The sequence below is a fragment of the Myxine glutinosa genome, chromosome 5 (genome assembly GCF_964187855.1).
Source record: "Myxine glutinosa chromosome 5, kmMyxGlut1.1, whole genome shotgun sequence".
Taxonomy (NCBI): Eukaryota; Metazoa; Chordata; class Myxini; order Myxiniformes; family Myxinidae; genus Myxine; species Myxine glutinosa.
The window spans coordinates 34,115,319-34,141,991 of record NC_136265.1 but is presented as its reverse complement, the minus strand read 5'-3'; the positions used below and the strand labels follow the sequence as shown (position 1 = coordinate 34,141,991).

The window sequence follows — 26,673 nt, the reverse complement described above, 5'->3', positions numbered from 1 at the left end:
TTTAAAAAAATTGTGGGCGCTTTATGACAAAACTCTGTGGATGAGTTGGGTGTGCGGCAAGGACGAATTGATTTGACTTTGGTGAAGATCCGGATCTGGATGCGAGAATTTTTAATATATTTTAAGTGACTTCACCAATGAGAGATGGGGCCAAAAACGATACAGAACATGATATTAAAAAAAAAAATTGTGGGCGCTTTATGACAAAACTCTGTGGATGAGTTGGGTGTGCGGCAATGTCGAATTGATTTGACTTTGGTGAAGATCCGGATCCGGATACGAGAATTTTTAAGTGATTCTTCACAATTGAGAGATAGAGCCAAAAACGATACATCGCATGATATCTCAAAAAGTTGTGGATGGGTTAAGACAAAACTAGGTGGCTGAGGTGGTTAGGTGACGAGAACAAGCAAATTCGATTTTGGTTCAGGTCCGTTTCCAAATCCGCTCCATCAGTGGGATACAAAACATAAACTGTTCACCCTGGCAGAGGTATGTGCTCCACCGAGTGCCGTTCTAGTATTCTTGTGTTTTGATTTCATTATGCAACAACGCAGACCAATAGACTGCAAGTTTTGTGCTGGATTTAGCAAATACTAGGGCATGCCCGTACGTGGGTGCCCGTTCCTTGCCAAAAAAAAAAAAAAACGCTACCCGTACGCTCTACCCCGCCCGTACGCCCGTAAACAAAAAAAACAACGCTCTTCGCTTCCGCCCTTCGCTCTGACTGAATTGGGAGAAATAATGCGCATAAGAAATCGAGAAATTATTATTTTCTCCGGAAGAAATCGAATTACGAACCGTAATGGCGCACGCGCTCGCCTCGGCTCGCTCTCACATCGGCCACGCCTACGCAACGCGTTCTGTGATTGGCTGCCGGAAGTGCAGTCTTCACTGTCCGGAAGGTCGCAAATCGCAGTTACGATGAATCGCAAATTAGTTTTAATTAGTTTTAAAACATAGTTTAACGGCAACATAGTTTTCCAACGTGAAATAAATGAATACGCTCTCAAATGTGCCGTCCGAGGCAGAGTCTGTTCGCCACGTTCGGCACACGTGATAGCTCGCTGCTCTCTGATTGGTTGAATCGTTTTTTGGACATAGCTCGGTAACTACTTGTCCGATTAATATGAACCCTTGAAAAGGCACATCCTCGGGTCCCCAGCAATATACCTGGCAAGTTTAAAGTATATCGGACCCGTGGTTGTCGAGAAACAGCGGTCACAGACATACATACATACATACATACATACATACATACATACATACATACATACACACAGAGATTACTGGAATTATAGATAGATATTAAAATGCGGATAGACAATTTGAAGTCTTCATGAGTGCAAAATGTCAGTGCAAGTCAACTTTAGATTTGTCACATTCAGGTTGCATTTACAAATCAGTGAAGGGAAAGACAACATTCGTGTTTGATCATTTGCAACAACAATGAAATGGGCAAAAAGAAGTGGAATTGTAGGAAACAAAAAGACGAAGAGACATGAATAAAAGGAAAAGGCATGAGCAAAAAAAAGGAGTTGGAGAGAAGAGGAGTTTGTGAACAAAGTGAGGGTGAGGATTTGGTGAACACAGGGAGGGTGAGGATTTGGTGATCACAGGGAGGGTGAGGATTTGGTGAACACAGGGAGGGTGAGGATTTGGTGATCACAGGGAGGGTGAGGATTTGGTAAACACAGGGAGGGTGAGGATTTGGCGAACACAGGGCGGGTGAGGATTTGACGAACACAGGGAGGGTGAGGATTTGGCGAACACTGGGAGGGTGAGGATTTGGCGAACACAGGGAGGGTGAGGATTTGGCGAACACAGGGAGGATTAGGATTTGGCGAACACAGGGAGGGTGAGGATTTGGCGAACACAGGGAGGATTAGGATTTGGCGAACACAGGGAGGGTGAGGATTTGGCGAACACAGGGAGGATTAGGATTTGGTGAACACAGGGAGGGTGAGGATTTGGTGAACACAGGGAGGATTAGGATTTGGCGAACACAGGGAGGGTGAGGATTTGGTGAACACAGGGAGGGTGAGGATTTGGTGAACACAGAGAGGGTGAGGATTTGGTGAACACAGGGAGGGTGAGGATTTGGCAAACACAGGGAGGGTGAGGATTTGGCGAACACAGGGAGGGTGAGGATTTGGCGAACACAGGGAGGGTGAGTATTTGGCGAACACAGGGAGGGTGAGGATTTGGTGAACACAGGGAGGATTAGGATTTGGCGAACACAGGGAGGATTAGGATTTGGCGAACACAGGGAGGGTGAGGATTTGGTGAACACAGGGAGGGTGAGGATTTGGCGAACACAGGGAGGGTGAGGATTTGGCGAACACAGGGAGGATTAGGATTTGGCGAACACAGGGAGGGCCAGACTTTAGCAAACTCAGGGAGGGCAACGTGTTGGCGAACCCAGGGAGGGCAAGGCGTTGGTGTACAAAGGGAGGATGAGGCATTGGTGAACAAAGAGAGGGAAAGGCATTGGCGAACATAGGGAGAGCAAGGAGTTGGCGAACAAATGGAGGATGAGGCATTGGGGCACAAAGGGAGGGTAGGGGGTTCGCAAACACAAAAAGGATGAGGCGTTTCAAACAAAAGGAGGAGCGGGCATTTCAAACAAAGGGAGGAATAGGCATTGCACACAAAGGGAGGAGGAGGAATTGCACACAAAGGGAGGAAGAGGCATTGCAAACAAAGGGAGGCGAAGGCATTGCACACAAAGGGAGGAGGGGTCGTCACACACAAAGGGAGGAGGGGTCATTGCAAACAAAGGGAGGTGGAGGCATTGCACAAAAAGGGAGGAAGAGGAGTTGCAAACAAAGGGAGGAGGAGGCGTTGCACAGAAAGGAAGGAAGAGGCGTTGCAAACAAAGGAGGATGCATTTCTAACAAAGGGAGGAGGAGGCATTGCACACAAAGGGAGGAAGAGGCGTTGCAAACAAAGGAGGATGCATTTCTAACAAAGGGAGGGGAGGAATTGCACACAAAGGGAGGAAGAGGCGTTGCAAACAAAGGGAGGAGAAGGCGTTTTAAACAAAGGAAGGAGGAGGCATTGCACACAAAGGGAGGAGTCGTTGCAAAAAAGGGAGGAGGAGGCATTGCACACAAAGGGAATAGGAGGCATTGCACACAAAGGGAGAGGGAGGCGTTGCACACAAAGGGAGGCAGAGGCGTTGCACACAAAGGGAGGAGGAGGCATTGCAAACAAAGGGAGGAGGAGGCATTGCACACAAAGGGAGGAAGAGGCATTGCAAACAAAGCGAGGAGGAGGCATTGCACACAAAGGGAAGATGAGGAATTTCAAACAGAGGGAGGAGGAGGCATTGCACACAAAGGGAGGAAGAGGCATTGCAAACAAAGTGAGGAGGAGGCATTGCACACAAAGGGAGGATGAGGCATTTCAAACAAAGGGAAGAGGAGGCATTGCACACAAAGGGAGGCAGAGACGTTTCAAACAAAGGGAGGAAGAGGCGTTTCAAACAAAGGGAGGAAGAGGTGTTGCAAACAAAGGGAGGAGCAGGCGTTTCAAACAAAGGGAGGAGGAGGTATTGCACACAAAGGGAGGAGGAGGTATTGCACACAAAGGGAGGAGAAGGTGTTTCAAACATATGGAGGAGGGGTCTTCACACACAAATGGAGGAGGAGGCATTGCAAACAAAGGGAGGAGCCATTGCAGACAAAGGGAGGAAGAGTCGTGGCAAACAAAGGGAGGAAGATGCGTTGCAAACAAAGGGAGGAAGAGGCATTGCACACAAAGGGAGGAGGAAGCTTTGCACACAAAGGGAGGAGGAGGCATTGCAAACAAAGGGAGGAGGAGGCATTGCAAACAAAGGGAGGAGGAGCCATTGCAGACAAAGGGAGGAAGAGGCGTGGCAAACAAAGGGAGGAGACATTTTAAACAAAGGGAGGAGGAGACATTGCACACAAAGGGAGGCTGAGGCATTTCAAACAAAGGGAGGAAGAGGTGTTGCAAACAAAGGGAGGAAGAGGTGTTGCAAACAAAGGGAGGAGCAGGCATTTCAAACTAAAGGAGGAGGGGGAAAAGCACACAAAGGGAGGAGAAGGTGTTTCAAACATGGGGAGGAGGGGTCTTCACACACAAAGGAGGAGGAGGCATTGCAAACAAAGGGAGGAGGAGGCATTGCAAACAAAGGGAGGAGGAGGAATTTCAAACAAAGGGAGAGGGAGGACTTTCAAACAAAGAGAGGAGGAGGCTTTGTACACAAAGGGAGGAGGAGGCATTGCACACAAAGGGAGGAGGAGGCATTGCACACAAAGGGAGGAGGAGGCATTGCACACAAAGGGAGGAGGGGTCATTGCAAACAAAGTGAGGAGGAGGCATTGCAAAAAAAGGGAAGAGGAGGCGTTTCAAACAAAGGGAGGAAGAGGCGTTGCAAACAAAGGGAGGAAGATGCGTTGCAAACAAAGGGAGGAAGAGGCATTGCACACAAAGGGAGGAGGAAGCTTTGCACACAAAGGGAGGAGGAGGCATTGCAAACAAAGGGAGGAGGAGGCATTGCAAACAAAGGGAGGAGGAGTCTTTGCAAACAAAGGGAGGAGGAGGCATTGCGCACACAAAGGGAGGAGGAGGCATTGCATACAAAGAGAGACGGGGTCATTGCACACAAAGGGAGGCGGGGTCATTGCAAGCAAAGGGAGGAGGAGGCATTGCACACAAAGGGAGGAAGAGGTGTTGCAAACAAAGGGAGGAGGAGGCATTGCCCACAAAGGGAGGAGGAGGCATTGCACACAAAGGGAGGAAGAGGCGTTGCAAACAAAGGGAGGCGCAGGCGTTTCAAACAAAGTGAGGAGGAGGTATTGCACACAAAGGGAGGAGAAGGCGTTTCAAACATAGGGAGGAGGGGTCTTCACGCACAAAGGGAGGAGGAGGCATTGCGCACAAAGGGAGGAGGAGGCATTTAAAACAAAGGGAGGAGGGGCATTGCACACAAAGGGAGGACGAGGTATTGCACACAAAAGGAGAAGGCGTTTCAAACATAGGGAGGAGCGGTCTTCGCACACAAAGGGTGGCGGAGGCATTGTGCACAAAGGGAGGAGCCATTGCAGACAAAGGGAGGAAGAGGCGTGGCAAACAAAGGGAGGAGCCATTGCAGACAAAGGGAGGAAGAGGCATGGCAAACAAAGGGAGGAGGAGACATTTTAAACAAAGGGAGGAGGAGACATTTTAAACTAGAGAGGTTCCAGGGAACCTGAACTCAACTGGTCTATATCAATATGGTTAGAATATGCATAATAGAACCACAAACTATATAGTTTATATGTGCTAAAAAATATATGACAAAAATGGATTTTTCAATATGGCCGCCCTGCCGCGCCCATTTTTGGGCGTGCAACGCCCAAATGCAATCCCAAACTAGGTTATGTCTTAAAAATGCTGCATAACAAGTTTCATCAAGTTTAATCAATATTTGTGACTTTTAGAGCGTAGACGTCGAATTGTTTACAGACGACAGACGGACGATGGACGACGGACGACGGACACTGGGTGTCGACAAAAACTCAGCTGGACATAGTCCAGTTAAGTTAACAAAGGAAGGAGGAGACATTTCTCACAAAGGGAGGAGGAGTCGTTGCAAACAAAGGAAGGACAAGGCATTCGCAAACAAATTGAAGAGCGAGGGGTTGGTGAACAAAGAGTCATGAGTGTTCTATACAACATTGAGGCTCATGGAAAAGCGAGGTGAGAGGATGAAAAGAGAACAAACTGACAGTGGGCCACAGTTGGACCCAATTAGTAAGGGAATGAACAAACAGGAAAAGAGGAGGAAACAAATCAACCTGCAAATAAGGAAAAAGATCGTGGGTAGGTGTGGTGGTGCACTTCCCGCTTGAAGCTCTGTTGGGTAAAATGGGATTGAACAGTCTTCAGAAGGTAGTTACAGAAACAGGAGAAAAGAGAAACAAAAGAGTTCAGGTGTGCAGTAAAAACCTGGATTTTGGGAGTTTATCCGGGAGGTTACTGAAAGGAAACGTGCATTTTGGAATAGGTATGGAGGGTCGGAGGCAGAGATGAAAGGGGAGATGGGAAGATAAGGGGGGTGGGTAGGGGTGGAGGTTAAGGTGGGGCCAAAATGAAATAAATACTTTGATTGGGATGGCAAATGGTGTCCTCACAGAAAAAGGGACCTCCCAGAGGACTCCAAGGGAGACAACCCTCAGATCAGAGTAAAGAAGAACAAAAGTGAGAATGTAATTCTCCTTCTAACCCTCAGACAAAACAAACAACATAATTGTTATGAGGATTGGTGCCAATGGATTTTTAAAAGGTTGAAGAAACAGCTGTGTTGTGAAATGGGCAAGGCCATTAAATGGCGGTCATAATAAATAATTAAAATGGTTGCCATTGGGCAAACAATCGGAACTTATGGACCTGTATGCGCGATTCCAGGCCAGTGGAGTCCATTCGACTAGCAATGTTCACCGTATCACCCCAGATGTCATACAGAGGTTTGGTGGTGCCAATGACACCCGCAGTCAGTGGACCATGGTTGTAGCCAATGCGAAGCTGAAAACCGAACCAAAGCATGTCCTTATTGAAGTCCTCAACCACATGCATCATGGCACAAGCAAATTCAAAAAGTCGACGGAGGTGCAAATATGGTCCATCAACACCATTGCCACTGTTTGCAGTGGCAACTGCTCCACTACTGCTTCGGCTCGTTTCTGGCAAATCTAAGCCAGAGGCCGCCATGTATGTTGCTCCGATGGTCTTTATCTTCTCGATGCAAGTGAAGTCCGGATGGCTGAGAAGCTGGTCTAGGTCCGACATTAATTCATGCAGCACACGATAGCACTCCTTCCCTCCTTCAAACTTTTCCTCATAGAACTCTCTGAAATTTACGATGGAGGCAAAAATAACTCCAACACTATCGTGATTACACGAGTACTGTGGCTGCACTTTAAGCTGCTCTGCAACATGTGGTGGGATGATATTGTGTAGCAGTGCATCTGCCTGGTTCTTAGTGTGTTCGATTTTCTGCTGGTGTAGTTCGGCTTCGACGTTTCCGTGGTAGTTCAAGCGGTAAGCTATCTCAAACTCACGATCCAGGAACCAGATAAGCAGCAGGAGAAGACCCAGATCTAAACCCAACTCCCAGGCCTTCTGTTTCGAAGAGTCATCTTTTTCTGTTGTCTTTTGCTGAAATACCTGCTTCTCGTTTGTGCCCGATCCATTCACCAGGCTTTCGTTTCTGTTGGGGAAACCAGAACCGTGGGTTAAGCAAGCAAAAAAACTGGGAAAATTCATACTTTAACATTAAATAGGAAACACCAAATGAGCAATTGTCTAGTCGGGCAAGACTAAGGTCCTTGCCTTGCCATCGCATTAAATTGCCATTGTTGGTGGTATCTTTTTATTTTTTTACACCTGAGCTAAAAAATACAATATAAATCTCATGGCAGTGCTCCACTAGCAGGTTAGGGCCAGTTCATACTTCCCCCAGTGGTGGACCTGATAAAGAAGCAGTATTTATATGTACACGGTGTCCACAAAGTCGCGCCTCAAAAGCAAAACATATATTTGTAAGGTTGGCGACATCAGTTGTTCGAAATGTGTCCTACCAATCTCAAAACATATTTGTAAACGAAAAAGCAGGTTTCTCTGAATATTCTTCAACATATCCAGGCTAATTGTTGAATTAAATAATTTTAATCTCCTATGATAAATATATAATCAATTAAATAATTTCCTATGATGCGCGACTTTGTGGACACCCTGCATATATATACAGTGCCTTCAGAAAGTATTCACACCCCTTGACTTTTTTACATTTTCTTATGTTACAACCTGAATTTAAAATGGATTGAATTTAAATTTTTGTCACCGATCTACACAAAATACCCCACAATGATGAAGTGAAAACACATTTTTAGAAATTCTTTAGAAGTGTATTCAAAATTAAATACAGAAATATCTAATTTACATAAGTATTCAGCCCCGAGTCAATACTTCGTAGACGTGCCTTTGGCAGTGATTACAGCTTCGAGTCTTCTTGGGTATGTCTGTATCAGCTTTGCACATCTGGATTTGGGGAGTTTCTCCCATTCTTCCTTGCACATTTGTTCAAGCTCTGTCAAGATGGATGGGGAGCGTCGGTGAACAGCAATTGTCAAGTCTTTCCACAGATTCTCAATGGGATTAAAGTCTAGGCTTTGGTGGGGCCACTCAAGCACTTTCACATTCTTCTTCTGAAGCCATTCCAGTGTTGCTTTGGCTGTATGCTTGGGGTCATTGCCCTGTTGGAATGTAAATCATCGCCACAGTCTAATGTCTTTTGCATTCTGAAGCAGGTTTTCCTCAAGGATTTAGCTCCATTCATTGTTCCCTCTATCCTTGCAAGTCTCGTTATCCCTGCCACTGAAGGGCATCCCCATAGCATGATGCTGCCAACACCATGCTTCACGGTAGGGAAGGTGTTAGATGGGTGATGAACTGTACTCGGTTTCCGCCACACAGTGCTTTGCATTCAGGCCAAAGAGTTCAATTTTCGTCTCATCAGACCACAGAATCTTTTGCCTCACGCTTTGTGCCTTTTTCACTGTCACGTGTTCTGTCATGTTCCTTTTTCTCAGGAGTGGCTTCCGTCTGGCCACTCTCCCATAACTCCTAGATTTGTGAAGCACTGCAGAGACTATTGTCCTTCTGGCAGGTTCTCCCATCTCAGCCAAGGAACTCTGTAGTTTTGTCAGTAGTCATAGCGTTCTTGGTCACTTCCCTGAACAAGGCCCTTCTTGCCCAGTTGCTCAGTTTTGTCAGATAGCCAGCACTAGGAGTCTGGGTCGTTCCATATTCTTTCCATTTCGTAATGATGGAGCTCACTGTGCTCTTGGGAACTTTCAACACTTTCAACACTTTTCAACACTTGGGAACAACACTTTCAACACAACATAAATTGTGTTATACCCTTCCCCAGATGTATGCCTTCTCACAATTCTATCTTGGATTCCTACCGACCTTGGACTTCATTATAGAATGTTTGCTCTGACATGCACTGTCCACAGTTGACACCTTGCATAGAATGTTGTGGGACCTCATATAGAATGTTGTGTTTCTTTCTAAATAATGTTCGATCAACTGAATTTGCCACAGATGGACTCCAATGAAGTTGTAGAGACATCTCAAGCATGATCAAAGGAAAGTGAATATACCTGAGCACAATTTTAAGTGTCATAGCAAAGGGGTTGAATACTTATTGACTCAGGGCATTTTAGTTTGAAACACAAGGAGTGACGTGACAATTGGCTCATTAACATTTTGGCCATTTCAAAAATAACAAATCGTACCCAGAAGACACTTGCACTTGTTCAGGTGGGCACAGGGAGAGCACAAGGAGAAGCAGCAACAGCAGGCCAAAGATCGAGGCGAGGATCGAGCGGAACCAAGAGCTAAGTTGGCAAAAGTTGCAGAAGTGAGTCATTCCAACAATCATGGCACAAGCGAAGAACAGACGTGCCTGTCAAAAGGAGACGCACCATTCATTGCTTTAGCTCCATGAGCATTTCACATTTGCATGTACGATTTCAAATGTATTCGTTTAACGGGGCTGCAAAACAACCGAGCCTCGAAATGTACACCATTTTATTACTCAATGTGACAAAACTGAAAAAACACATTATTTTAAGCTGGACACTGTTTTTCCATGACTGATGATCTTTCTTGATAGAAAAGTTGATCACCAAAAAAACCCCCAAAAGAGTCATCTCGGTATTATTAAACAAGCCTTCTACTGCCTTTCGCAACAGAGTATTTATCCAGGTGTGCAAATAATCACACACAAAACGAGAACGGCCTTCGGTAGAATGCATACCTCCACCAGGCTGAACAGTTTGTTTTGTATCCCACTGATAGGCCGGATCTGGATTCGGACCTGAACCAAAATCTAATCGGCCTGTTCTTGTCACATGACCAACTCGTCCACCAAGTTTAGTCATAACTCCTCTATAATTTTTTTAAATATCATATATATCGCTTTTCACACGATCTCTCAATGGTGAAAAATCACTTGGAATTAAATAATTATCGTATCCGAATCTCCATTCAGATCTTCACCAAAATCAAATTGATTCGTCCTTGTCAAACACTCAACTGTTCCACCAAGTTTCGTCCAAATCCATCCATAACTTTTTGAGACATCGTGCTATGTATCGTTTTTAGCCCCATCACTCAATGGTGAAGAATCACTTTTAAAATTCCATGATGTGGATCCGGAATCAAATTTTCACCAAAATTGAATAAGTTCTTCCTTGTCACATCCGCAAAGTCTCCACCAAGTTTCGTCCAAATCCATCCACAACGTTTTGAGATATTCTGCTATATACCGTTTTAGCCCAATCACTCAATGGTGAAGAATCACTAAAATTCTACTAGCCGGATCCAGATCCGGATCTTCACCAAAATCTAATCATTTCGTCTGTGTCACATACACTATCTTTCTGCCAAATTTCGTTTGAATCCGTCCACAACTTTTTGAGATATCTTGGTCACAAACAGAGAAACAAACAGACAGGGGTGAAAACATAACCTCCATCCACCTACGGTGGAGGAGGTAATAAACGGGTCTCCGAAACAACATAAACAAATCAAATCTATGGCTGGGATGTTTCGATATAAAAAAATAATGTGCGGATGTACAGTCGTGGCCAAAAGTATTGGCACCCTTGAACTTTGTTCAAATAACTCAAACTTTTCTCTAAAAATAAATTGAAATTGACAAAAGTATTTGGTCTCCACAATTCTTCATTTCACTGTTAATATTACAGAACCTTTGTTTTTGATTCAGAACTTAATATATCTTTTGAAATCTGAAAATAAAAAGAAATGGCATTAACAAAATTATTGACACCCGAGACTTAATATTTGGTAGCACAACCATTGGACAAAATAACTGCCGTCAAGCGCTTCCTATCGCCATGAATGAGCTTCCTACACCTCTCTACCGGCAGTTTGGCCCACTCTTGTTGTGCAAACTGCTCCACTTCTCCCAGATTTGAAGGGTTCCTTCTCCCAAGTGCTATTTTCAGATCTCCACTTTTAGTCAGGGCCCTTAGGGATATTTTGGTTCAAATTCTTCCAAAAGCATCAAATTTGGCGCAGATGTTGCCCATGCCATACTTTTTCGCTTTTTGACGGGCGCCAAGGGCGGTATGATCCGGGGACCATACCGGTCCATCCCGCCATGTCACCTGACCTATGACGTCATAATTAGGATATGCATCCAATCACATGGCGTACTATAAGTGGTCAAAGTTCAAAATGAATCGATCGAAAAATGAAGGCAGGGATCCATTTTAAAGGTTTTCATAAAATCCAATATGGCCGCCAGGTCACATGACCTATGACGTCATATTTATGACATGTATACAATCATGTATACATGAACCCGGATCATGATCGCACAAAAATTAAACACAAGGATATGGCATACAGTTCAAAAAACATCAAAATCCGTACCTTTGTAATTAGACTGATGAACTGCATATGCCTGAAAATTAGGAAATAGACGTAAATATTTCCTTTAATTGTCAAAAATAAGGTCAGAGTTCGATTACCCAACCCAGAAACATAGAATGGTGAACCTCGCGTAAATCTTGACAAAAAACTCAAAAACCGACATGTTTGACTCAAAAATGACCTTTAAGATGACCTTGAGGGTTGACCTTGACCTCAAATCATCAAAATAACATCATAATTGGATTCCTCGACCTCGAAAACCCCTGAAAAGTGGTATCATACATGATTCCAACCCTTTTAGTTATTTAACTGATTTTCCTCTAATCCGGGTGGCGGCCATTTAGTATTTCGCCAATATGGGGCCCCCCGGGGGGGGGGGGGCGCCCCTCTTGGCGCCCGTGAAAAATCGAAAGAGTATGGCATGAGCAACATCTGGGCCAAATTTGGTGCTTTTGGAAGAATTTAAACCAAACGGCCCCAAAATATCCCTAAGGGCCCTGACTATTTGGTGTTCAATGGGATTTAGATCTGGACGCATTGCTGGCCACTTCAGAACAGTGCAGCATTTTGTCTTTAACCGTTCCTGGGTGTTTTTGAAGTATGTTTGCGGTTATTGTCCTGCTGCAAGATCCATGACCTTCGACGGAGACCCAGCTTTTTGACACGAGGCTCAACATTGCGCTCCAAAATGCCTTGGTAATCTCCTGATTTCATGCACAAATTCAAGGCACCCAGTGCCAGAGGCAGCACAGCAACCCCAAAGCATCACTGAACCTCCTCCATGTTTGACTGTAGGGAAGGTGTTCTTTTCTTTGAAGGCTTCGTTTTGTTTTCTGTAAACATAGAGATGATGTGCTTTCCCAAAAAGCTCTAATTTGGTCTCGTCTGTCCACAGGACATTCTCCCAGAATTATTTTGGCTTGTTCAGGTGTGTTTTGGCAAACTCCAGTCAGGCTTTCTCAACAGTGGGGTCCTCCTGGGTCTCCTACCATATAACCCCCTTTAAACGAGTTGGCGACAGATGGTACCTTGTGTCTGAAAGGTCAGCTTGAATCTGTTTGGCAGTTGATCAAGGTGCTTTATATCCACCATTCGAACAATCCTTCACTGCAATCTTCGATCAAGATCTCTTGAAGCCACGTCCAGGGAGGTTGGTTACAGTGCCATGAGCCTTAAACTTCCTGATAACATTTCGTATGGTGGACAATAATGTGGACACAGGTCTCTGGAGATGGACTTGAAGCCTTGAGATTGTCCATGCTGGGCTACAATTTTGTGTCTGACCTCAGACAATTCTCTGGTTTTCTTTCTTTTCCCCATGGTCATTGCAGCACACACAGTGACACATAAGATAAGAATGACTCCTTTTCTCCATTCAAACTGGTTGAATGAGTGATTTTTATATTGCAAGCACCTGCAACTCACCACAGGTGAGTTCAATTCGAAAGTAAAGGAGAATCACCTGCTTGAAATCTAATTATTTCTGACAACTTCGAAAAGGTGCCATTAATATTGTCCTGGCCATTTTAGGATTTCTGTGTGGAATAAGCTAAGATTTCGTAATTTTCTCAGCTTTTTTTGTTTTGTTCCACTGCAAACCAAATAAATACATTTGTGGATATCAAAATATTTTTTAATTTAAACAATTTTCTGGAAGAAATGGTGCGTTATTTGAAAAAAGTGCAAGGGTGCCAACATTTTTGGCCACGACTGTATGTCAAGGTCATCAAAAAGTTTAAGAAATCGTTTAATATTGAAACAGTCAATTGCTTTTCTTCTTTAAATTTACTTGTTCAAGATGTTAAGTTTTAACAAAGTAGCAAGTAACTTAAGGTTATTGGCAAAAAGTATAACATTTTTTCATTGGTAAATTGTTATTTCTTAATTAAAGTATTCCGTCAATGCACAGATTCAATTCCTGCCAAACATACAGCAGACATCTATTATTATGTTTGCAAAACGGTGGAATTGTTAAGGGTGAACCCACAGTTTCACTTGTGCCATACATGCCCTCTAAGCACCATACATGCCTGTCTAGCCTGGGTTAGAATCCTGACCGTCATCCCGGTATTTCACAAGAAGGGTGATTCATCAATGTGTGTGCCATCCATCAGATGGACATTCAACTGGGTGTATCAGGTGCCAGCATTATTTGTGGACGTTAAAGATCCCACAGTGTCCTTTCCGGAGATTCGGCGAACTATCGCCGGCACCCTGAACAAATTACAAAATTTCTACCTAATTCTACAAGGGGAGTGTTGCATCAGCGGCACAGCTGCGCCCTCACCCAATGATGCTATACCGCAGCCTTGCGCTACATCTGAAAGAAGAAGAAGCCCTTCTCCCTCATCGATGAGAACATAATAAATACATGGCCCCGTAGAGACTATTCTCAATAGCATTGCGAATCCCTGTTTTATCAAAGATCTGAAACCATTCAAAGGTATATATTAGAATGAAGGAATATATTAGAATGTAAAATTGATAGAAGATTATTTACAGGCTTTGATGCAAGTACACCGCAGCTGAAGTTGCACAAGGTAAGGATAGCAGGTGAAGAAACGAGCAGCAAACCCAGGATGTGCCGTGGGATCCAGCCGGAGCCAAACTCCAAGAGCTTTCGTAACCACAGTGCCGCATATTCCAAACACAATGTCATCCTGAGGACGCGGTAACCACACATCAATCAGCCCGTTGTGTAAACAAAAGCAGGAAGTGGCCAATACCACTTGGTGTGATCATTCAAATCTCGTCAAATGTCCCACATCTTGCTTCCGAACCTTTATTGAATCCTCAATGAGTAAATTAAAACCCCCTCGGTAATTCAAACAAAACCAGATAAAACCAAGCTAAAGTATTATCGGCAGCCAAAATAGCTAAATAAATTTTATGAGGTTTTTTTAACAAACAATGTTAAATTATGACTATGAAATTATGAAATTATGACAAACAATTTTAAACAAACAAACAAATGTTGTGTTTGTGTGCTTCCCCTTCTCTCCCCATCTTGTCTTCCGCTCCCTCTTTTTATATATTTTGTTTGTCTGGTTGATTTGTTTGTGAAATAAATGTTAGCTCTTTCACGAGCCTCGATTCAGTATACAAAAAAAAAAAAAAAAAAAATCAACAAAACAACAAAAAAAGGTAATTGAAAACTGATTAAAATGATGCACCCTATCAAAGCCCCCAAAAACATGCATTTCCTGGTCCCAATCTACCCTATTTTTTGACAAGACCTCAATTATTTTGCGACTCAAAAGAAAATAAAACTAGAAAGAGCAATTAGAGATAGCAGACCTTTGCCAGGACTGGTTTTGAGTGGTGTTTGTGTGTTTATGCGGTGTGTAGACGAAGCATTGACAATGTATGTTTATGTTCATAGAGTGGACAGACACACATTTTGGGTTTTACTACACAAATTCACATTCCAATCGTATGTATTTTATAGACGTAATTACATTCCATACTTTCTCGATGTATGCACGTTACAATAGTACGTACTTTATAGATGTACTCAGTTGAAACTAGAACGGCACTCAGTGGAGAGCATACCCCCGACGACTGGTGAACAGTTTACGTTTTGTATCTCGGAGTAGACCAGGAAATCACAATACAGAATCATATTTAATCAAAATCAATCACAGGAATCACCATCGGGTCAAGTCTTTCATACCCTGATCTATCCCTCGTTTTTGGCCATATCACTTCCTGATCTGTCTGACGGCAAATAAGATAATGGCAACCTCCCAGGATAACCGTTTAAAGATTGCTAGGCAGCACCAGAGGCGCGTGCAATTTGGTCTCTTCCGAAGACAGAAGCCTCTTCCGGAAGATTGCGTTGCGCCGAACAGGCAGAAGAGAAGCAAGATGGCGGCAAAACATGGATTACTCGCGCTCATGATGGAAGAATTAGACAAAGATGACACCACATCACAAGTTGATGCAAATATCCAGATTGTGTTTTCCAAATATCCAGATTTGGTCTCTTCCGAAGACAGAAGCCTCTTCCGGAAGATTGCTTTGTGCCGAACAGGCAGAAGAGAAGCAAGATGGCGGCCAAGCATGGATTACTCGCGCTCATGATGGAAGAATTAGACAAAGATGACACTACATCACAAGTTGATGCAAATATCCAGATTGTGTTTTCACTTGCAAGTTTTGCTGCGTAAGTATAACCAGCAGCGTTTCTCCGTGACTGAAATTATGGGTGAAAACGGCATATATATCACCCCCATATCACTCACGAATTACCAAGAAAACAACAAATAAGTGAAATAGAACTCGTGATTAAGTGAGTTAAGCCTGTTAAGCAAACTTGCCATACAGCTGTAATATCAACTTGTCATATATGACAAAGTTCTTTCAAAGTAATCGGCGAGGCCATTTTGTTTTCGAAGAGCCCGCGCCTCTTCTGCTGGATAACGGGAAGAGGCAGAAGAAGAGCTTCCGAGAAGAGAAGAGTCCAAATCGAACGACCCGAAGAGAGCTCTTCTTCTTCCAGAAGTGCAAATCGCACGCGCCTCAGTACTCCTTCACGACGAGAATGTGCTAACGTAGGTCACAAATGCCACCTGGTGGTAGCCAGTATTACATGTTATCCTTTTTACCTCCACCACCAAAGGTGGATGGAGGTTATGTTTTCACCCATGTCTGTCTGTCCGTCCGTTTGTGAATAGATATCTCAAAAGGTTGTGGACAGATTGGGACGAAATTTGGCAGAGATGTAGCGTATGTGACAAGGACGCATCACTTAAAAAATTATACAACCTGGATCCGGCTCGGGATCTTCACCAAAATCGAATCGATTCTTCCTCGTCACACACATAACCTGTCCACCAAGTTTCGTCCAAAACCATCCATAACATTTTGAGATATCCTGCTATGTATCGTTTTTGGCCTTATCTCACAATGGTGAAGAATCACTTTCTCTGCCAAATTTCGTCCGAATCTGTCGACAACTTTTTGAGATATCTTGTTCACAAACGGACAGACAGGGGTGAAAATATAACCTCCATCCACCATTGGTGGTGGAGGTAAAAAGGATAACGTGTAATACTGGCTACCACCAGGTGGCGTTTGTGACCTACGTTAGCACATTATGTGTTTTTGCGGACAGACAGACAAGTGGTCAGATCGAGATCTCGCGAGATCTTGGAGACGGCGGCAGGGATTTTCGAAGCCCCACACGGTCTCCACGTTTTTCGAAGTTAAGTCTGTTCACAATTGTATTTTGTCGAAACTGTATTTATCTTTCGGTGTGTGAAGTTATTGTGTGCAACTTTGGTTGTTTCTCGGTGTTTATCTTTCATAAATTGATCGTCTGTTTGCCGTGTCGCGAGCAAGGCCTTGTACAGTGTGCACTGTACAACCTTGAGGCTTTGTTTTTCTCTCAGTGGTCCGTCGTTTGTGATCCAATAACTTTCGTTCTCTGTATTCCCAGTCTTTTCATCCATAGCCTACTTCCTTGTGTAAATCTCAACTCAAAAAAAACAAAAAAACAATTCCTTCTCTGTTCTCATTCGTTTATTCATTCTTATTCGTTCGTTCGTTCTTCGACCACGTGTTTCTCCCCCATTTCCCCAGATAGTTTTCACTCATTAACCTTCAATGTTTACACTTTCCCCTCAAGTTATGTATTCCGTCATATTTTATAACACCTTTTTCTTCTTCTTCTTTAAAAGGCTGCTTTCGACTTGCTCACCAAATCAATTCATCCCAAAAAAAATATCCATCTCCTATAGTGCCTTTGTTCTACATTCCCTAAACTCTCCTGCACTCCATCCTCCATCCAGCGTCCTTAAACGTATTTTTAACTCGAAGGTCACAAGAAACTCATTTTGCAATAAATGTTCGTTTCCCATAAATCGTACACTTTCAAAAATCCAATCTCACCCCTCCCCTCCAAATCTTCCCCATAACCCCTCCCCTCCAAATCTTCCCCATCACCCCTCCCCTCCAAATCTTCCCCATCACCCATCCCTTTCAAATCTCCCCCCTTGCCCCCTCCCTCCTAAACTACTCCCTCACCCCTCCCCGCCAAGACGCCCCCTCGCCCCTCCCCTCCTAGACTCCTGCCTCACCCCTCCCCTCCAAATCTCCCCCATATCCCATCCCTTTCAAATCCCTCCCCTTGTCCCTTCCCTCCCAAACTCCCCCCTCACCCCTCCCCTTCAAATCTCCCCACCCTCATTGCTTCTCAATTTCCCCCCGCTCACTCCCCCTCCTCAAAGCATCCTCCCCGCTTCTTCCCCCTTCAAACTCTCACCTCCATCTCCCCCAACCTTCTGCCTCGCTCTTCCCCCTCCTCAAATAACACCTCATTGTGGCTCACCCAATCACCATCAAACCTTTTGTCCGCCCCATCCTTCCCTTTCTCCGAGCTATTCTGAAATCTCTGACACACCTTCAACAGCTCTCCCTACCTCTTCCACCTCTTCCACATCTTACCCTACCCCTCCTCCCCCCTGTTCTGTATCTGATGCTCCCCCTTCCTCTTCATTAACGGTATGGACCTCAAACATCCGGGGCCTTCGTTCAAACTTAACTGATCTCTCCATACAGGTTGCTTCTGTCAAACCAGACGTGATCTGCTTAACAGAAACTTTCCTCCTTTATGATGTCTCTGATTCCATAGTATCTCTCCCGGGCTACTCCCTCCTCCGGTATGATAGACCTGAGCCTCGTCCTGGAGGCGGGGTTGCTATCTTTATCAAAAACTCTCTTCCTCACTCGCCCTGCACTGCACTCTCTCCACCTCACCCCCAGGAATACCTCTGGCTACGGCTTCCCCTTCGCTCCCACCTCTTGTTCATATGTGTGTTGTACCGTCCACCAAACAGTGATGACTCCATCTACATCTCGCTGTCTGATGATATGGACCAACTTCTATCTACTCATCCCAACTCTCTCTTCCTCATATGTGGTGATTTCAACTGTCATCATGCCAGTTGGCTGGGTGTGGGTACCTCTCTCACCAGCCATGGCTCCTCAGCAAAGGACTTCTGCGACTCACTGGGACTGACACAATCTGTCAATTTCCCGACCCGGATCTCAGTCAACGGAACATCTTCTCTTCTGGACTTGGTTATGACTAACTTCCCTGAAAATGTCTGCTGCTCTTCTTCTGCTCCGATCGGATCATCTGATCATGTCCTTGTTAAAGTGGACATCTCTCTGACCATCCTCAGGGAGCCTGCTCAGCGTCGACGAGTCTGGCATTTCACTCAGGCCAACTGGCACGGTCTTCAAGCAGCCATCAATCATCTGGACTGGTCTCCCATCTCTACCACCTCTGACATCAACTCATCCTGGGAATTCTTCCAAAGTAAATTGCTCTCTCTCATGCACAGATTTATCCCATCTCGTCTTCAGTTGTCATACCCTTCCTCCCGTCCATGGTACACGGAATCTTGTGGTGAGGCTGTTGCCCAGAAACAACTTGCCTTCGTCTCCTGGAAAGCAAATCCAACGGAAGGAAATCTCATTTCCTTTCACAAAGCCCGAAACAAGTGTGTGTCCACCCTCAGGAGAGCCAGGAAACAATATCTCTCCGTTCTCAAGACCGAACTCTCTTATCTGTCTCCCTCTTCCAAATCCTGGTGGCGTCTGGTCAAATCCGTTTCTGGTGTTTGTTCCCCCTCCATCCCCTCCCTTACCTCAAACGGCTACACAGCTGACTCCGCACGTGAAAAAGCTGAATGCCTCAACTCTGTGTTTGCCTCTAAATCTTGTGTCCCAAACCCATCCCTCTCTGTACCCACCATACCCAGTCGTACCCTGCTGCTCCTGGACTCCGTGTCCTTTCCTCCTGACAAGGTGGAAAAGTTTCTGTCAACCCTCGACTCTGATTCTGCAACTGGACCCGACGGCATCAGCCCACGGGTCCTAAAATCCTGCTCTGCTGCTCTATCTCACCCTCTCTCTGTTCTCTTCACCCTCTCTTTTGCTCAAGGTCAACTGCCATCTGCTTGGAAATCAGCCAACATCACCGCTTTGCACAAAAAAGGTGCAAAAACAGATCCTAGCAATTACAGACCAATCAGCCTTCTCCCAATTATCAGCAAAGTCATGGAATCCATCATTGCTTCTGATATGAAATCTTTCCTCTTCTCCAATGGCTTGATCTCTGATCATCAATTTGGTTTCAGACCAGGTCACTCTACTCTGGACATGCTGCTTCTGCTGTCTCAACAATGGATGGAGGTCCTCAATGCCAAACAGGAAATTAGAGCTGTCTCCCTCGACATATCACGTGCCTTCGACACGGTCTGGCACCCCGCTCTGCTCACCAAACTCTCCTCCTTTGGTATCCATGGAAATCTCCACGCATGGCTGGCGGACTTCCTCTCTAGTCGTCGTCAACGTGTGGCCCTGAATGGGTTTCTCTCATCTCCTCTTCCTGTTCAGGCTGGAGTTCCCCAAGGCAGTGTTCTGGGCCCCGTGCTTTTTCTGGTCTTCATCAATGATCTCTCTGACTCTCTCGAAAATCCTCTCTATCTCTTTGCTGATGACTCCACTCTCTGCCGCTCCATTCCTCTTCCCTCAGATCGGCAGTCTGCTGCCTCCTCACTCTCTGAAGACCTGGACAAAATCACAGACTGGTCAAACAAGTGGAACATGTCTTTCAATCCTGACAAATCTCACACTCTTACTATGTCTCTCCGAAAAGATCGACTGGACAACCCTCCCATCTACTTTCTCAACAATCCTCTCCAAGAAGTTCTGTCGCTCAAGATTTTGGGTCTCACTATCTGCCATGATCTTTCTTGGGAAAACCACATTTCCAAGCTGGCCTCCAAAGCCAGTCGCCGACTGGGCATCCTCCGTCGTGCGAAGTCCTTCCTCGGCACACCTGAGCTCCTCACCACATACAAGGCTTTCATCCGCAGCTCAATGGAATACTGTTCTCCCCTATGGGCCGGTGCTCCTGCCTCACACCTAGCTCGGCTTCACGCTGTTGAAACCAAAGCTTTCAGAATTATTGGAATCTCCCGCGATGAAGCTATCTCTGAGGGCCTTTCACTCACTCACCGCAGGCAGGTAGGTGGTCTTTCTGTCTTCTACCGACTCCTCTCCGGCCTTGCACCCCCAGCTCTCTCTGTGCTCTGTCCCCCAAATATTCCTACAGGTCGCACAAGATCTGCCAGCAACCCTCTGATGGTTAAACTGCCGAAATCTCGGCTCTCCGCTCACCTTCACTCTTTCATTCCTCTTTTCTCCCGCCTCTGGAACAAACTCCCTCACTCCCTTCAATCCCACTCCTCCCTCCAGGTCTTTAAAACAGCCGTTCACCACCATCTCTTATCTTCCCCCATCCAAAACCTTGATCTTTTCTACCCCCGCTAATTCACCCCAGATCCACCTTGTTTGAAATTCCAACTTCTTTCCTGGAAGTCCTGGCAGTGTCCATATGTTTTATACCTCTCCCACTGCCCCCTTCCCATGCCCCCCCCCCCCAAAGCCCTCGCCCTCTCTCAGATCTCTCGATGTCTCCATGTCTCTCGGTCCCTGCTCTCAAATGTTGTGTTTGTGTCCTTCCCCCTCTCTCCCCATCTTGTCTACCGCTCCCTATGTTATATGTTTTATGTGTCGGTTTGTCTTTCTGTGTGATTAATGTTCGCTCTTTCACGAGCCTCGATATTGTATACAAAAAAAAAAAAAAAAAAAAAAAAAAAAAAAAAAAGTGAGCAAATGGACCCAAATGACATGCCCTATTATGGTGAGGTTAAAAAACCACTTGACAAGTCACTCATAGACCCTGATCCTTTTGGCATGAGCTCATTTTGCAACCTGAAAAAAACATACCAGCTGCGATATCATCAATCATTGTATCAACACCATGTGAGTGTGTTATACAGTGCCTTCAGAAAGTATTCACACCCCTTGACTTTATTCACATTTTGTTGTGTTACAGCTTGAATTTAAAATGGATTAAATTTAAATTTTTGTCACCGATCTACACAAAATACCCCATAATGACAAAGTGAAAACATGTTTTCAGAATTTTAATAAATGTGTTGAAAATGAAATACAGAAATATCCAATTTACATAATTATTCAGCCCCCTGAGTCAATACTTATTAGAAGCGCCTTTGGCAGTGATTACAGCTTTGAGTCTTCTTGGGTATGTCGGTATAAGCTTTCACAGCTGGATTTGGGAGTTTTTCCCATTTTTCCTTGCAGATTTGCTCAAGCACTGTCAAGTTTGATGGGGAGCGTCGGTGAATAGCAATTGTCAAGTCTTTCCACAGATTTTCAATGGGATTTAAACCTGGGCTTTGGCTGGGCCGCTCAAGGACTTTCACGTTCTTGTTCTGAAGCCATTCCAGTGTTGCTTTGGTTGTATGCTTGGGGTCGTCATCCTGTTGGAACGGAAATCTTCGCCACAGTCTATGGTCTTTTGCATTCTGAAGCAGGTTCCCCTCAAGGATTTACCACTATTTGGCTCCATTCCTTGTTCTCTCTATCCTTACAAGTCTCCCAGGCCATGCCACAGAAAAGCATCTCCATAGCATGATGCTGCCACCACCATGTTCCATGGTAGCGATGGTGTTAGATGGGTGATTAGCTGTGCTCGGTTTCCACCAGACGTAGCGCTTTGTATTCAGGCCAAAGAGTTCAATTTCGTCTCTTCAGACCACAGAATATTTTGCCTCGTGCTCTCAGAGTCTTTCACATGACTTTTTGCAAACTCCAGGCATGTTGTAATGTGCCTTTTTCTCAAGAGTGGCTTCTGTCTCTGGCCACTGTCCCATAAGATATAGATTTATGAAGTGCTGCAGAGACTTGTCCTTCTGGCAGGTTCTACCATCTCAGCCAAGGAACTCTGTAGTTCTGTCAGTGGTCATTAGGTTCTTGGTCACCTCCCTGACCAAGGTCCTTCTTGCCCAGATGCTCAGTTAGGTTGGATGGCCAGCTCTAGGAAGTTTCTGGGTAGTTCCATATTCTTTCCATTTCCTAACGATGTAGCTCACTGTGCCGTTGGGAACTTTCAACATTCTAGAAATTGTTTTATACTGTCAAGTCCGTGGCCGATGAAAACCAGCCTTGGACGGATAGCCGAACAGTTAACTCCGAGGCAGCAGTTCGAAACTTGGCGGTACTTTTTTTACCGCGTGCGGGTGAAGAAAACCAGGGTGCTTACCTCAGACGGCCGCCACAGGGTTTATTCCTCGAACCCACAAACACAGAAACGAGACAAGGAAAGTCAACAATACAAGAAATGAAATGCAACAAATAATGGTTTAATGAAATAATTGTAAACCAATAAAAATGATGGTTGAGGTAAAAAAAAACAAAAAAACCTATAGCTCTACTTGAGGGACCCTCCACGCTGACACAAAAGCAGACACCTTGGGGAAAGATAAAAGAAAAGAAATGTTCCCTGTTTATAGTGCCGGAACTTAGCTTTGCATCCCAAAAATGCGCCGGGGAGCTTGATGATCACGGCAGTCCATGCAGCCACCCGCACAGGAAAATGCTCTAGCAGTGGCGCCAAAACCGCCCGTCAAAAATGCCCAGGCGCGAAGCAAGCAGCCAACCGGCCCCTCCTTGCTTCCACAGCCAAGCGAGACGTGGCTCTCTCCTCCCCCCCAAAAAGCACAGAGTCGAACAACACCCCCTCCTTCAACGTGGCAAAGGCTCCACAAAGCTCCGAAATGTTCCCTTCACTGTGCACATGAGAAACGCGACCGCCCGCTATGAAGCCAGCACCAGAAAGAGAGACTGGTTCCTCCTCTTCTGTTCTCTAAGTCTCTCCAGCTCTGACGTCACAATCTGTCCAATCATGCACTTCGGGGGCAGAGCCTCATGCCTTCTTGACCGCCCACCGATTCTGCGCCTCTACTGGGCGGGGCTTTTTGTTGATTACGATCGTTGGAGGCGGTGCTTATTTACCGATCGTAATGTCCGGGTCTCTGTCGGCATTATGTCGGTTGTCGTGGTTTAATGGAGCGCTCGTTGGCATGGCTGGCCGAGTGAATATAAAAACATAAGGGCAAATCACAGCAGACAAGTACATACTGGGAATTATCCTTAAGTCCTATTTAACAAACACAAAACCACCCTCTATGTGGTGACACATAAATACTCCTTAAGCTTACAGTTTTTTTCTACTTATGTAAAACGAAAAGTCTTCCTACTCGCCACACGGTCCATGCTAATCTCTACATTCCTATCTCCATTATGGCAATTTGTCACCTACCCCCACAAACGTAACAATACCCTTCCCCAGATCTATGCTTCCTCACAATTATATCTTGGAGTTCTACGAACAGTTCCTTGGACGTCATGGTAAAGTTTCTGCTCTGACATGCACTGTCAACTGTGGGACCTTTTATAGAAAGGTGATTTTCTTTCTATAAAAAAAAAAATTTCCCCAAATCATGTCCAATTAATTGAATTGGCCACAGGTGGACTCCCATCAAGTTGTCGAGACATCTTTGATGCAAAATCGAAAAATCAAAGACTGAGCGATTGTGCATACCATCGAGTAGACGGACTGTATCGGGTTTCAGAGCAATCAGTTCGTAAATAAGGGACGAGTAGGGATCCAAAGTCTGGATGGTAACCCCCCTGGTAACCCTATGATACGCAATCAAAAAATCGAAGCCTGAGCGAAAGTTTCTACAGCCTTTACAACTTTTACTTTATTTCAACTGAATTATATACTTGAACACTGGGAGAGCACAAACCACCTTGTTGGGACTTCTAAAAACCTGCAGCTGCGCATTACGTGGACAAAATATGACGACATTTCGCACCATCTCAACCAATCAAATTTGCTGCTTTTAGCATTAGGGAATATCGAGATTCAGACAAAATTGTGGCTCGTAGGAAATATAAATTGTGCTCGGAAACAAAAAGCAAGAGTTTCAAAAACCGTTCCCATGTCCTTTTTCTCAAGACTGTGTGGGATAAGGTGTTCAATGAACTCTCCAGTTCAAATAAAAGCAAGAGAAAAAGCAACAAATCATTTTAATACCAATGGATCAAAACTATGTGGAGGTACAAGTTAATGCTATTTTAATTAATTGTAGGCCTCAGGACATGACCCAATGCTAAACTTCAATCCTACTTCCTGGCCTGAATGCCTTTTCTGGTCCCATGTCATATCGTAAAGAAGAGGTAGCCGCAAGACAAGACTGATCAAAAGGCAGGTTATCGAGCCTAACTTTAAGGAAATCAAGCTGAGATGTCATCTGTTTGCTTCTCCAGAAGGAAGTTGCATCATGAAGTAAACCCTCGTTGAAATAGAACTTTTGGAATGTCAGAATGTGTATATATATAAAAACAACAAACAACAAACAACAACAGGCATTTTAAGGCCATTTTCCCTGCAAGAGCGGGGGTTAGCCTTGCGGTCCCCATGACAATCTTCTCCAAATTGTCATGGTTCTCTTTTTGAGGCAATGTTTTTATGGCCGGATGCCCTTCCTGACGCCAACCCTTTGAGTCGCCTCTTACGACACGCAGGGATACGGTGTACCTTTTCTAAACTGGGGTACACACCGGTAATGTGTATGTATATATATATATATATATATATATATATATATATATATATATATATATATATATATATGTATATATTTGTTACTGTTACACTTTATATTTGTGCTTTTTATAAACAACAATAATAATGCCGCCCGCTGCAAACTCAACTTGGAAGCTCAATATAAACATAATTTTATTACTTTTCAGATTGCATCATTTTGTTTCTACAATTGATCGATCCTCACCGAAAGGAAAGAAAGAGGCAAATGGCATGGAGGATGAAGACCAGTGAAGTGGCAATGATGGGCAAAGGAGTCGATCCGTCGAGACCCCACAGAATGAGCAGACAGGCAACTGCTCCGAGCAGCGACACCACGCAGGAAATAAACACATCCAGAAGGGAGCTCAGACGTGCATTTGCAATCGTATCCACGGCTGCACCATTCATAACCTGTCACGTGAGTGATGGCTGCATGTCAAAAAGAGCTTCATTGGATCAATAAGCAGAGCAAAAAAAAATGTAAAAAATTTGAACGGCATAAAAAAATTGAACAATTTTTTTTTTGAAGAGTGCATCGTCTTACCCCACACGTTCATTCTGAACAAAAATGTCATTGGTAACTTAACACGCTACTATTATGACCCACTGCTATTATCTTCCATGCACCATATGATGTCACAGTTTCTTGGCATGGGTTATGGGCGTCATAAAGTTAATTCTTTCCTCACATCGGGTCACAGATCAGATATATGAAGTTTCATATTTTTCAGATAAAGATTTCAATTCAACAAGTAATGGCTGGAATACCACTTCACCGATGACGTCATGGTCATCACCCTATTTGCCTCATGGGGAATTGATTGATTATTGAGCAGTTTAGGATAAAATAATATGCAATTTTATTTCCTTTAATCCAATTTTGCTGCCATACCATGTGATTTATGACATCAGAGTTAACAAAATATTCTCCACGGGGAGTTCCTCCTATGTGTAAAGTTTTGGATCGATCGGACAAGTGGTTGCAGAAAAAAACCATTTTTAAAGCGAAAATATATAGACGCGGACGCGCGCACACACTCACGAAGGTGGATACTTTGAGACCTGGGCGGACTCCGCTCCACCTTCTGAAACCCGCATATGGAGACACCCCCTTCAGGGCGAGACTAACAATTGTCTTTTTCCTAAGTTATTTAAGAACCAAGCACAGGTCCAGGACATTTAAGCGAGGGGTGGAAAAAAACTAGTGGGGTGTAGGGAGTAGATGGGACATCTTTGGGGAAGTATATTGTGCTAGAGGCCTAATGCATTACTTTTTACCCTGAATGATATATATTCCATTGATACGCATTGCAATGAGATGGACGTGTTGCTGTTTCTATTCACAAACCAAATGTTTGCTTACAGGAGTGACAGCACGCATACAGACATGGACACCAAGTCGACAACTATTCTACTTCTTTATTGGCCCCAGTTATCACAACATTGTTGTGGGGTCGACCCAGGAACATTTTTGGCGCAAGGCTTTCACAGACTGGCTTGTCAAGGCTGACATTCAACTGAAAACGACAGGAAGTTGGAATTTTTTTTGTGGGTGCCGGCGAAAGCTCGCCGAATCTTCACGAAGGACACTGTATAATCTTTAACGTCCGTCGACTAATGCCAGGCAGACGGGATGCCCCGTTTAACGTCCATCCGAGGGA

The 26,673-nt window shown here is 44.6% G+C and overlaps 1 protein-coding gene across 4 annotated transcripts in view; it reads right to left on the bottom strand.

Annotated features, from left to right (window-relative positions):
• Positions 1-26,673, bottom strand: part of ADCY9 (adenylate cyclase 9) — a 115,419-nt gene that overhangs the window by 5,274 nt on the left and 83,472 nt on the right. For 2 of the 4 annotated variants that reach the window (XM_068104672.2, XM_068104673.2), the window contains 4 exons: positions 25,218-25,423; positions 13,979-14,138; positions 9,312-9,481; positions 6,400-7,219 (listed from right to left, as the gene is read on the bottom strand). In XM_068104672.2, the coding sequence (XP_067960773.2) occupies positions 6,400-7,219; positions 9,312-9,481; positions 13,979-14,138; positions 25,218-25,423 (1,356 nt within the window). The remainder of the gene's footprint in view (positions 1-6,399; positions 7,220-9,311; positions 9,482-13,978; positions 14,139-25,217; positions 25,424-26,673) is intronic. The other 2 variants (XM_068104674.2, XM_078777852.1) reach the window with 1 other exon arrangement.